The 13,848-nt window shown below is 40.3% G+C and overlaps 1 protein-coding gene across 1 annotated transcript; it reads left to right on the plus strand.

Moving 5' to 3' along the window:
* The first annotated feature begins 4,882 nt into the window (after nt 1-4,882).
* LOC145409282 (uncharacterized) lies at nt 4,883-7,154 on the plus strand. Its single transcript, XM_080279761.1, has 3 exons — nt 4,883-5,064; nt 6,441-6,656; nt 6,968-7,154. The coding sequence occupies exons 1-3, from the start codon at nt 4,883-4,885 to the stop codon at nt 7,152-7,154; spliced, it is 585 nt and encodes a 194-aa protein (XP_080135887.1).
* Nucleotides 7,155-13,848: the final 6,694 nt, after the last annotated feature.

The raw sequence follows: 13,848 nt of genomic DNA on the forward strand, positions 1-13,848 counted from the left end.
GCCTTTAATATCTGGATTGGGTAGCCTGGCCATCCTTGCCTTAAATATCGGGGTTGGGTAGTCTGGCCATCCTTGCCTTAAACGTCGGGATTGGGTAGTCTGGCCTTCCATGCCTTTAATATCGGGATTGGGTAGCCTGGCCATCCTTGCCTTAAATATCGGGACAGTACCCTCTGTGTAAAGGACTTGGCGATGGCTGGGTGGATGGCTATTTTGGGTGATTTTGTAAACAGAAAATGTGGAGAGGATGGAGGGTGAAAGACTGACGAAGAGAGTGTATGTGAGTGAGGTGGAGGGGGAAAGAGGGAGGGGGAGGCCGAGGATGAGATGGAGAGATGGGGTGGAGAGGTATATGAGAGAGGGGGGTGTGAGTTGGGAGCAGGGGAGTGAAATGGCGGGGGACAGGGCGACTTGGAGGCGATTTGTTTGTGGCCACCCCAAACGGGATTGAGGCGTCTGGCAATAGATAGATAGATAGATAGAAAATAAATAAATAAATAAAAATCATGTATACAGTAGTAACTTTATTACAACCTAATTTTTTCTGCCTAAGCTGAATTAAATCGACCGAATGAGGCAGAAATAAATGAAAAAAAAAATACGACATCGAAGTCAAGAATTTAAGGTCACGAATCAAACCCTCCTCATTCAAAGGATAGTATAATGGTGTCAATTGTTATATATAATAGAATATATTATACTGGCATGTAATATAATGACATCAACAGCATAAAACAGGATACTGAACTAAAATGCGCAGCATAAATCGCTCAGGAAGAGCTGTTACGGAATCAAAGCCATGTGGAATATAAGCCACGAGTGATGATGCGTGAGAGGTGTCACAGGCGGTGGTGTGGTGAGGGTGGGTAGCCAAGCACAGACTGATGTGGTGTTCGCCTTGCATCACCAACACCTTCACCAGAACTCTTACTAGTTTTAGCAGTATTTAATGGTGCAGTAAAGCCAGAAACTATGATAAATATTTAAATTCCCACCTCCAGCAGTGAAAAAGCGGAAGAGGTGCGACTTGTGTGTGTATTTAGACATAAAAACGGGTGTTGAACAGGGAAGCCATTACATGGTGGCACAGATGTAACCAAACTTCGATTTTACAAACCTCTCTCAGCTCCCTGTCCCCCTAAAAGACGATGATGGACTGTAGGATAAAGACAGTTTCAGCCTGCAGTCTACCGGGTTCACGTGTAGTTGACCGAAGGGCCACAACAACAACAATTAGATCATCACTTGAGCCTGACAAACCACCGGGATAATTACGGTGATTTGAGAGCTTCCCTTCCCGCGTCACTTACGTAAGAGAAATGACAGAGCAGACCTTTGTGGCACCGGGTTACGTCACAGCCCCGTCACGCCACACAGCACCACCGCCTCCACAACACACCGGGAGATGAGGAAACAGGCGGGGGTTGGGAGTGGGGAAAGGGAAGTTATAGCTGCAACTCCGCATCATCATTATCATCCACGCGCTGCCCGGCACTAGCTCTTCCTTAGCGATTTACTTTTGGATATGGCTGGCTATTATAATTCTGTACGTTATCACTGCGGAGTATGACGATATAGGAAGGATTTATGTAACACAGAATAAGACAGTATGGTGTCATAAGAGAAATGAATCGCTTTGGAATAGATGTTGGGGAGCTTCCTGAAATAACGAGAATACGGGCCCTCAGCCGAATATAAGAATGTTTTTAAGTGGAATAGGTTGAGTTGTCCCGACCATGAGGGAGTGAAGCTTAAGAGAGTTTATAAATACCGACCCTGGGTATTGTATGGAGGGCAATATTAATGACTTCCCATCTGACGTCAATAGCTACCTCTCGAGCCGGTCGGACTGGTGGGTTCAGTTTGTTTCCCTTTATCTATGCTCACTCAGCAGTACAGATAGGGACCTGCGGACATAAATGCTTAGGATATTTAGTAACACCTCTTCCTCAGCTACTTATTCTGCATACGACGTGATATCCTTCTGTGTGTTACTGATGTGAAACAGTGGCAATAATAATAATAATAATAATAACTAGCTATCGTACTATCGTTGTTTATCACGGACATTTTTTCTACCGGTTACGTGAAGGATGCGTCGCTTCCCTAGAGAAAGTTGCATTGTCAGTGTGCAAATAATATTAAGGAGGCGATAACACGGTTGAGACACGGGTTTCCTGATGGCCGGAGTGAAAGGAAGGCTCGTATTCTTGTCGGGTAAGGAAGCTCCCTAGCACCTCTTCCTTAGCGATTTATTCCCTGATATGGATGGTTAACATCGTTGGGCAGCGTATGGCGATACTAGAAGGATTTATATAACACAGAAGAGGAGAGTAAGGTGTAATAAGTAAGATGAGTCGCTTCGGAAAAGGTGTTAGGGAGCTTCCTCAACCGACGAGAACAACGGCCGAAAACCAAACCGTACGCCTACACCCTCATTTTATATTGGTTAGTTACGCAGATCTTACTCTAACATAGCCCAGAATGCTTTTCCTTTTCCAGCTTATTTTCACGTAACTCTGAGGCAGAACGTTACCGCTCTACATCCTTCCCGTAGCACTTGTTTGTGACGAGCATCACGTTCTGTTTTTCATTTGTTACAACTTAGTATTCATGATGGGGAGTTGACAATTTTAGGCCAAATTAGGACAAAAATTGTAAAGTTATATTGGGCTGGCAGTACCATAACTGGGTGGCTCCGCTACACGGTCATGTAAAGATCCCTTAACTCCCTCCCTATTCCCCCAAAGGAGGATGGTGGACTGCAGATCAACTACAGCCTGCAGTCCACCTAGTTAACGTCGAGATGACCCTGGGGTTGTAACTGCTACTGCTACTACTAGTACTACTACTACTACTATAACAAGTGCTGCTGCTACTACTACCACTGCTACTACTACTACTACTAACCATGAAACATCGACTCTTAACTTACGATGTACACTTGACATGAGCCCAAGTAACGATTAAGTGAACAATAGCCTCCGTAATGAGTGATGCCACCGTAGGAGATCATGCCATCTTTTCGGATTATTACGTAAAAGTTTCATAATTCCTAGACTTAAAAAAATGGAACGGTAAAATTGTCGGCGACTGTACACATCGACAAACAGTCTCAAGGTCCCCCGTTACACTACATATCTCTCTTACAGTGGCTTCTGTTATGGTTGTAATTATCTTTGTGTGATGTAGAGGCCAACCATTTGCGTCTGTATTGTACTTCTGTGTGTGTGTGTGTGTGTGTGTGTGTGTGTGTGTGTGTGTGTGTGTGTGTGTGCGCGCGCGCGCGCGTACGTGCGTGCGTGCGCGTTTTATAATGTGTTATAGTGTGATTTGGTATGGTGTATAGTGTTTGTGCAGTATATAGCCTAACGATTGTGTTTATGTGAAGTGTGTGTGTGTGTGTGTGTGTGTGTGTGTGTGTGTGTGTGTGTGTAATTCACCGGGTCGGTCAGGATCACTAGATGGTCGTGTGTGTGTGTGTACAGGTCTTACACAACCACCAGCAGCCACCACATGCTCCTCTCACACAAACTTTCCTAGGAGTAAATGATTCTCATACTTCTTCAGTATTATGACGTCTCTTGCCATATTCTTGCTACTACTTAACTATTTTATTCACCAGTGATATTTAGAACTGAAATCTCTATCTCTGGTCTCGCCTTTGATGAGGAAAATTCACGTACACTGTTTTCACTTGAAGCAGATTTTCATTCTATTGCAGTTATGATACGTAGCTCAGTGGCAGAGAGATAATGCAACGGCTCTACATCCTTTCCATAGCGCTTCTTTGTGATTAGCATAATATTCTAATCTGTTCCACACTGAAGATGGAGAGGTGGCAATTTTCGGCAAAGTAATAGGGATGCAGTGACAGGAGTGAAATTAAAACTACATCGTCACATTGAAGGAATTAAGGATGAGAAGAATGATAGTAATTTACCTCCTTTTGCACAAGCAAAGTGAGGGTGGGATTCTCATCCTCTCCAAACATACATTTAATTAGTCTTGCTACTTCCAGACGATTTTATTCAGCTTTGGAGAGCACCCACAGAAGGTATTAAAGACGGCTACACCAAGACCCTCCCATTCGAAAAAGAAAGAAAAAAAAATAAGCTGAAAAGAATCGCCTGAAGACAGAAAACATCAAGTACAAAAGACATCCTCTCGTTCAAGGGGTCAACGCACACTGAAATTCGACAGAGAAAAAGAAAGATGTACTGCATGCACCATGAAAAGGTTATAAAAACGGAAATTAATCATAGGAACTCACAAAACGCAGGTGCCGAAGCAAAGCCGTTCCACTGCTTGCTGTTCCACGAATGCCAAAACGGAAACGAACCTCCGTCATGACTCTTGTTATCTCTTTGGGTCGAAACACCTGTTCTTTAGCGGTTAATTCTGCATATTACACTTCACTATCCTCTCTCTCTCTCTCTCTCTCTCTCTGTCTCTCTCTCTCTCTCTCTCTCATCCTGAAAGAAAATTGTATCTTTACCTTAACTCCGTCAAATCTTCGCTGTTTATTCTCCTTGATTCTCCTTATTTTCTGTTCACCCAGCATCCCAACTGGAGATTTGGGTTGGGGAACTTGGGGATCGTGTTCTAGAGAAAGACTGGGACTCGGCAAATGTTGATCATCTGCTTTAACTGATAGGCCTAAACATAGAAGAAAGAAGGCATTTAATACATCTCGACTGTACCAGCTTCATAAGACAGACAATAAATTAACTGTTGCTCATTTATGTCCTTACTGCAATGGTTGGGAAAGAATCTGCCACGCCACTAGTCTAACCTCGAGTTCTGGTTGCAGTCTGGATGTGTTAACCAATATACCACCCTAATCTGAGCCCTTTTTTCTTTATCTTCTTGCCAGCCAAGGATGCGAATGGCCTCTTACCTGGTGCGTGTGTGGGTGGTGGGTGTGGTGGCAGGTGTGGCGTCGGGGGGACCTCAGGGACTGGGAGTACGAGTCAATAACAACGCACTCTTCACCCTGGGTGCCGGACTCCTCATCACCGGCCTAGCATACCACGCAGGACGCCAAAGTGCCATCAGAGAGCAGTACCCTTATCGCTAGTATGTCACGCAGTACTTACACCGTCCATACAATACCTAAACTACTCACACCAGCCATATGTAACTTCTGTAAACATACCGCATGTTTTTACACATGTGGTTTAAGCTGCAGAACTTTTTTTTCTACATGATATATAGTCTGTTTCGTGTTTTATGCCTCTGCTGATTTTTTAGACACGTCTTGCCGCACGAGCAGTATCAGGGATCGTAATTCTAACAACATGAACTCATATACACGGCTTAATCTTTGGAGAGTTTATAAATACGGTCACCCATGACAATACTGGTACCAGGGTGACATAATCGTCAGTTCCGTCACCAGTGTGTGTAATAGTAACTTTATAGATATCACTCACCTTTCTCCAAGCCAGGCTGCGCTCACATATTCTTGCCAAATACTTCCCTTTACGCTTCGATTGCTTTCTTTCTGTTCTATAATTCCCAATGCACTGTTCGAGTAGCGAATGGCCAGTCTGCAGCATCCAGTATATGTACCAATAATTTTAGGCTATTTTGCAACGCTGATTAACCAATGTCATGGCATATTTTGTCTAATAAGTGACCTTATTTCTGTTCCGTAAGTTTACCCCACGTAAAAATTTAGATGAAGAACAATAAAGTGCACGGTGACTGAGTTTATCATTAACACGTCTACATTTTCACAGTTCCTTTTCTTCTCAGACGTGAACTGTTATTGTTATCAACTATTCATGCCCGATTTATGCGCTCATTTGGTGACATCACATCACTGTCAAGCTTGAAGCCAGTTTTGGTTCACCTGTATCAATTTTTTTTTTTAAATATAACTTTTTAGACTAGATTCAGCTTTAGAAGACTATACTATGCACTTCTCTGGCCAGATGGCTGTGGTGATGAAATAACAGCAGTTTAGTGAAAAAATGAGCGCCACATTCTAACTCATTTATTTTACCCAGTCATTAATCTCAGTCTTGAGTAGCCTAATTGTGACGCATAAAAAAAAAAAAATCGCTTTTGAGTTATTCGACACAGGTAAGAGGGGGCATCCACTATCCATTCACTTGATATAGTGCTACTTTCAGTTGATCCAACACATAGTGCAAAACCAAATGACAGAGACAGTTAGTCTGATACATATAGCGTACAGACAGGGAGACAGAGAGAGAGATAAACAGAAGACAGACATACTGACTGACTAACAGACACGACAGACAGATAGAATAGATGGATTGTTATGTATAGATAGTCAGACAGATAAATAGACAGATGGGAAGACATACAGATAGATAGGATAGATGGATAGATATGTATTGAAAGGACAGGCAAACAGACAGGGAATTAAACGGTCTGTAATACCTCCCCGTGTTGCCCTCGTCCTTCAGCAACACCGTGCAGGGCTACTACGTCAGACCATACTACTTTCGGCGTCGGCGTCAAGTAGAACCAGAGAACGAGTTGGATCCAAGGGTGGAGTGGTTGTTTCAGATGGCGCTGGAACAGGACACGTCAGGCTGTGTCCTTCAGCTGACCTGTGCCATCGGTTCCATGCCTCCCTCCACGCTGACAGGTCACGCCATGATCCTACACGCAATCATCAGGTCAGTGCTTATACTCCACCAGTGTCCTTTGTGATGGTGAAATACTTTCAGTGAAACATTTTGTGGATTCTGTTACTCAGATTCATTACCGTAATATGTTCACTTTAACTTAGCTTGAAACTGTCATCTCTCGACCTTTAATGCCTGGCTCAGTTGTTCCAAGCGCTATGGAAAATAGTATATAGCTTTGCTATCAAGCAAAGTGAAAGAAGCTACAAAAGGACAGATATCTCTGCAAAGTTAAAGTGAATGAACTATGGAAATATTTACACAAATAAATTTACATAAGTCTGATCGGTCTTTGTAAACAGTGCTCCGCCCGAGAAGACAAAGGGGGGATCACTGACAGGCAAGGAGGAGAAGCTACAGCCATACCGCGTGGCGCTGGAGCATGGGAGTGATGGGGGTGACTGTGACAAGTTGTTTCCACGCTGCCTTACATCCCCAGACCAGCTGTTACACCGGTTCCAGGCCATGACAGCCATTACACCCATCTAACTGCCTCAGGGAGTGTCGGTTTATAATTATTTCACTTGTAATATATGTTTCCCACTCGTCATTGAATATGATGCCTCTAATGTGCACTATTGTTCTTCCAAAACTAGCACTATGGTTCTCTCCTCTCACCGGTTCTCTTTCTATTATTCATCAATGAACTTCTGAGCTGTTCATGACTCCATCCTTCACTTTCCACCAGTATCTCACATCGTCCATTACAGCAGTCACTTCAACAGCCATATAGATGAGGTCTTGGCACAACTGACTTTTGGTTTGTCTGTTGTTTCTGAATGGGGTAAAAGAAACCTTTTTTTTTTTTTTTAATGTCCCAGAAACTCAGGTCCTGTCTTTCAACTCGCCACATTAATTCACATAAATATTCACTAAAACATCAGCACCTCATATCTGCATGGCCCAGACTAATACAACAAAGCACACACACACACGCACGCACATGCGCACACACACACGCACGCACATGCGCACACACACACACACAGCTAAATCACCAGGTAATCAAGTTAACAGCACGTCTGACCCACTTCAGACGACACATACTGTACAGTACTTTGCTACGAGGAAGCAATTTTCACATCAGCTTAGAACATAGCTGATGATATGTAACAGTTGTCTGGAGGATGTTGCATGACCAAAGAAGGTGGCTCATTTCACCAGCTGCAGGCACCCAAACCCTTCTGTGACACATACAGACTGAGTCCAAAATCTTGGCCCCAAATTCATACTAGATGGAAGTTTTACCTTGCAAATCCAAAAACTCTTCTCGAGGGAAGGTACAAGGCTAGATTGAATCCTACAACAGCTATACTGTAGGGAAGGACTTTTTTTTACGGTCACATCCCCTCCTTATATGCCCCCTGACTCTTCAATAATCCTTTCGGAATCTGTATTTTGTTAGCATTGTGCCCCAGCATTGCATGTGATGCTACCTGCTCAGATAACAAATATGTGAATCATAAAAAAAAAGTACGGAAAGTTTGCCATAAAAAATGCACTTCATTTTGTGGTCAAGCACAGCAGTGGCATTGGGGCACAATGTGGTCTTTTGTATTTCCATTTGCCTGCTATACAGGAGTCCAGAATAATATACAGTCTACTATAAAACAGGCTGTGTGATTCTAGTCAAAACTGGGTCATGGTCTACTGAAATTAATAAGTAAATACCACTTATGTAAATCTTGAAATATTATCCTATAAAAACATCATGGGATGTTTTCAAATTACCAAGTAGGGATAGCTTGCCTTAAAATATGTCAATGTTGAACAAAGTAATGCTGAATATATCTTTTAGCACTAAACATAGCCCAGTGCACAGCTTTGCTAGATGCTTCTTGGAAAGTTTGAGAGCTGAATCCTGCTACAGAATAGTAAAACTTTCTTTAAAAACCCATGACTGTAAAAGTTTACTGCAACTGATTACCAGTGGGGACATGCTGCCTAATGCTGACTGCCAATAAAGCATCTTACTTGCTGGAACAAAATATAATACTGCATGAAGCAACTCGCTTGAAAACAGTCCCCCATTATCTCTTTCCCTGTTAACCTCTTCAGTTCAGCAAATGCAACACTGTATTATTCATCTTGCATTACCTCTAAGGCATGCTCCACATGAAATGGCTGACAGAAAAAAAGATTGTTTCACCGATCTTACATCATGACATTGATTATAAAGCTTTGTCACCAGATAATCCAGGTACCTAAAATTACCCCACAGCTCCCTCATGATATACAGTATACACTATGGCCCCCTGGGGAGCCATGGCTTCAGTTTGGAAATTACTGTTCCAGAGATAATTTACTACCCTCAAAAAAGAATATGCTGTCCTCAACAAAATCCATCCAGCACCAGTCCTCTTAGAATACACCCTCTTCTGAGATGCCTTATTTTTTTTACTGCTGACTACTTCCACTGAATAAAAAAAAATGTGAGTCTTAGATTAATACATCCATTCAACAGCAGGAAAATGCAGTAGTGGTCAACTCTTCAGCACAGTCTGGTAACAATTACCAATTCTGTCAACTGGGGACATATTTTAAGATGGGGAGCAGGGAAGAACCATGGAGATGCAAACTAAAAATGATATCATAATGATCTCTAAAGATCTGTTGCTACAGCAACTACAGACCAATAATAAGTAAGCACAAAGAGCTAATTAAATCCTTCACTATGATGCATTTTTACATTTAATTCTTTCTATCACCTATATGATCTTGCTTAATTTAGGAAAATCCTCTCACACCAAAGGGGTTGAAAACAGGTACGTACATCTGATTGCTTCAGTTTGAAATGCCTTTCTAAATCTATGAAAAATCATCTGGAGGCAGTATTAAAAAAAAAAAAAAAAAAAAAAAAAAAAAAAAAAAAAGTCAAGATTGAATAGGTTAAACAGGGCCAAATGTATATTGTGCCATCTGAACTCCTCACAACCTGGCCAGCAATATGAATGGTGTAAGTTTAGTACAGGAACACATTAATAACCATATGCTGTATTATCGAAAGGTGATGTTTATTATGTATCTCTGGTACACTGTTCTCAAGCAGTGAAGAGTATTCAGGGGATGAAAAAACCTACAGTACCTAGATCTCTGGTAAGAGCATTACGTTATCTGGTATTTGTCACAAAAAGTTAACCTGTCAAGGCATTTCGGTCATACTTGAAAATATAATTCGTGCACCTCTCACCACCTGTCTCATCACGTAATGTATAATTTGCAATCAACTTTGTGACAATGGCCATGAAATATATTACAGGCATTCATGGTGTTCTACAGTAATTCAAAACAGAAGTATGCTTGAGTTCATGAATGCTACAGAATGGTATCTGGATGGATAATACATATGACAATTATTCCTGACCAGCTAAACATGTGGATATAATGTCAAAGTGGTCACTCTAGTAGCAGAGAGAAGCAAGGGTTGCATAGTGAGTAACCATAGCTGTTACTTATATAAGACACATGTACTGGTAACTACGGTACAGTACTTAACTCTTATGAAGCTTGCTTCATTTCAGAAGTCACTATACAGTACATGGTTGTTATGTTGTATCATTTAATGTTGCATTTTCATTATGCCTGAAATAATGTGCTTGTAATTACATTATACTCTGGACTGTACTGTATATACATATGCAAATAAATCATTTAAGCTGTGATAGAGAAAAATGCACATATTGGACACAGTGCACCATGGTGGGTGGTACAGTGATGGATCCAGATACACCAAGAAATTTACAGTCAACTCCCTCTCATAAGTCTGTTTTTAATTGTGAAAATAGCAAGATGTGGGAAGTGTTTGCTCTTTCTTTGTTCTTCCCGGAAAAACAGTAATAAATATGATAACATTCTTCTCATAACTGAGATTTGTTTTTGCAGAAAGAACACTTGACAAGAGCAGATTCTTTACTCTTCTTCTCCTTCCTGCAGAAACAAATCAGTTACAAGAGGGAGCTGATTATACATTTTTTTGTGAATATAAACCCTATACATTACATATCAGTGCTGTATGGAAATTACATAACCATACAGAAACCTGAAGCCTCCACACCACAGACAGAGGCATTGGTGTTTCCACAACATTTTATACAATAGAGTACTGTACCTGATACAGGTGAAATATACTCACACCAAGTGTTATAGACCTTAAAAAATTACTTGTGCATTGAAGTACCAGCATGAATGGAGAAACATGACTAAATTTGAAGCAAATACCCATAACCAAGATTTTCAAAGATAAGTAAGTTGACTGCTAAGGATACACAGTTCTTAGTTTTAAAAATCACACTGCCAGACTACGAATTATAAAATATATACGTATTAATATTAATACATAAAAATTAAGAAAATATAAAACAAGCACCAATAGTCAGACATCTTATTTTTTTTCCTTAATACCACTTCAACCATATTCTGAGACTCAACCATGTCATATGCAGTCCAAACAAATTTACATTGCAACAAACATTTTAAAAATCTCATTCCTGTGCTATGATGACTTTTGCAAGACCTAAACACATCTTACCAGTTTAGAATTCAAGGTATGTGCTTGCCTAACCTTGTATTAGCATTCTCATATCAGCAACCTGAGCTCATAACATTAATATTCCAGTACCTAGCTACACTGTACATTGATTATAACTCTCAACATCCTACACAGTAAACTACAATGACTACAGTGTAACAGTGCCGTGATGGTGCAATCCACTCCTCTTCCAGGACACATCACAATATGCTATAAAGCCCTTCAACCCCATGATGTATTTTCTATAATATTCTTGCTACTGCCAGGCAATTCTCTTAAGCCTGAGAGAGACAAATGGTAATTATGGGAATAAAAACAAGTTCCATTACTGTAATCTCTACTGCAAAGAGAGCTTACAGTAATGGAATAAAATCATCTGGAGGTACCAAGAATAAAATGAAAAATACATAACTGGAGCAAAAGGGTTAACCTGTTCAGCCTGAAGACATCATTAGTACCTTATTTTTTATCCTACCAGACAATGTTGTGTAGCTTAGGAAACAGTCTCAGAATAGTTAGATACTGTATAGTCTTTGGTGCCTCCTTTACTGCCTGAGGTCCTTCCTAAACTGAATAAGATCATCTGGTGGTAGTAATAATGAAGCCGAAAATACATCACTGGACTAAAGGGATTAATGATGACCATGGCATACACAAGAAAAAGTTCTTCTGTGCAGGATATGTATGATATTTAACTAAATTTTCATACTTACAGCATTCAGCAGATGGTAGCATGACTTGACACACCTGTATTTCAAACTACATGCTTTCTCAACAGAAAAAAAAAAAAAAAATGTTAACTACATAAAGTTCCAATAGAATTTTTCTCACAAAAAATCCTAAGAACTTAAGTATACAGAAATATTACTCAACTTCTCTTAGCACTTTGGTGCCACAGAGAGAGAGAGAATTGTAACCTCATCCTCCTGTATCACTATGAGTAGCAGTGTTGTAATTTAATATTAAAAGCTGCATCGTTTTTCAAACTGATATATGGACTGTTTTATAAATTGAGAAAATAGTATTTTCTTAGCCCTGATTCAATATAAGGTCTACAAATACTGAATAACCAGATTGGAATGCTATCACCTGAGTGAGCAAATATTTGAGATACATGCCCATGAAGTATAGTATTAAATGGAAGGGTTGTGTTATTGTCCTAAAATGTTCACCATCAATATACAGTAAAAACACTGAAATTCAAAGAAAAATTAAATAGGCACTTACTGGTTAAATGGTAAATGTTCTGATAGGAAATTATTTTTCTTTGAAACTGTGAGAACCACCTTTTTCTTTTTTTTTGGAGGGGGGGGGAAATTAGAGATTTACTTGTGCTATGGCTGCTAAGGATAGGGTGGCAGCATAAGCCTAATGCAATGCGTGGCTTCAGCTTACCGTAAAAATATCATACAGTACAATGTATCAGTTAGTAAACAATTTCAATAAAAAACACGATCTTATTATGTCCTCACTTTCCTGCCAAAGGAGTGGGTTAACTCCTTCATTCTGGTGGCATAATTTTTAAAATTTATTCTTACCACTTTCTGACAATTTAATCCAGCTTCTGAGAGACCATTTGTAATGACTAGGTTGGAAAGTACTTAGGTTTGGAGAGACCACTTGTAGTAATGGTCTTAGAAACAGTCTCTATTAACCTTTTCACAATCTGTTTTCTCTCCCAATGCTGAATATAATCATCTGAAAGTAGCAAGAATATAAAGTATGTCATTGGATTGAAGGGGTGGTAGTTGCTTTCACATTCCTGCACTTGTTACACAAGCTCCTGAAAAGGACCTGGCAATGATGAGAACCCCATATAACTGGGCTTCCCTTCAGTGTGTACCCAGCAGTAGTGCTGGAGAGCTCCACTGCCCAATTATACCAACATCCCTCAGCCCCCTCCCTAATCCTTGGAAGGAGGACAGCGAACAGCAGAAGGGCAGCTTCGACTTGCAGTCCATCAGGCTCACAATCAGATGAGATTGGGGCCACAACAACAACAAGCTTCTGGAAAGGGCCAGACCATCATGAGGAAGCCATAACATTGTGCTTCCCTTTGTGTGTACCCAATAGTGGGCCAGCAAAACTTCATACATATCTAATGATATGCATTATGATGCTACACAAGATTAACAATATTTACATACCTGTACATTACCTGTATTACCAAAATTTCTAGTCTAGCTCAATACAGAAAATGTACTCTTTCAATGTCAATACCTTTACTACATTCATTCAGCAGTGTCCTAAGAATTTAAAATGGATAATGTACCTTAAATACCTATTTCAAATCTAATTTAAAACTGTCTACATAAATGGACGGTGATCAGAAATATTATACAATAAATTCAGAAAAAAAAGGCCTTGAATTCTTTAGAACAAACACTGTAATGTGGATGGTATCACCTTCAAGCCAATATGACAGCATTAAAGTATAACACTACATCAATTACCAACCAAGAGCAGTTAAGTAACCTATTAAAAACTGTACCATCCTAACAATATGCAGTCAGCATAAAAGACAACTTGGTTTTTCCTACTGCTATACTGGACAATTAATTAGGTTCCTTTCACTGTCTTCCCTGGCATTCAAGGAAATATTCTGATTGTCATATAACACGAACCTAAGCAAATCTGCCTATCCATCAATTACTT

The sequence above is a fragment of the Coenobita brevimanus genome, chromosome 80, assembly GCF_032717465.1.
Source record: "Coenobita brevimanus isolate Jiangsu-jjx chromosome 80, ASM3271746v2, whole genome shotgun sequence".
Classification (NCBI taxonomy): Eukaryota; Metazoa; Arthropoda; class Malacostraca; order Decapoda; family Coenobitidae; genus Coenobita; species Coenobita brevimanus.

What these genes read in the sequence shown, in the direction of transcription:
- LOC145409282 (XM_080279761.1), top strand. Translation starts at nt 4,883, where the DNA reads ATGCGAATGGCCTCTTACCTGGTGCGTGTGTGGGTGGTGGGTGTGGTG. An exon ending in CAAAGTGCCATCAGAGAGCA is followed by an intron (nt 5,065 to 6,440) that starts GTACCCTTATCG and finishes CTCGTCCTTCAG; the next exon opens with CAACACCGTGCAGGGCTACT. An exon ending in ATCCTACACGCAATCATCAG is followed by an intron (nt 6,657 to 6,967) that starts GTCAGTGCTTAT and finishes CTTTGTAAACAG; the next exon opens with TGCTCCGCCCGAGAAGACAA.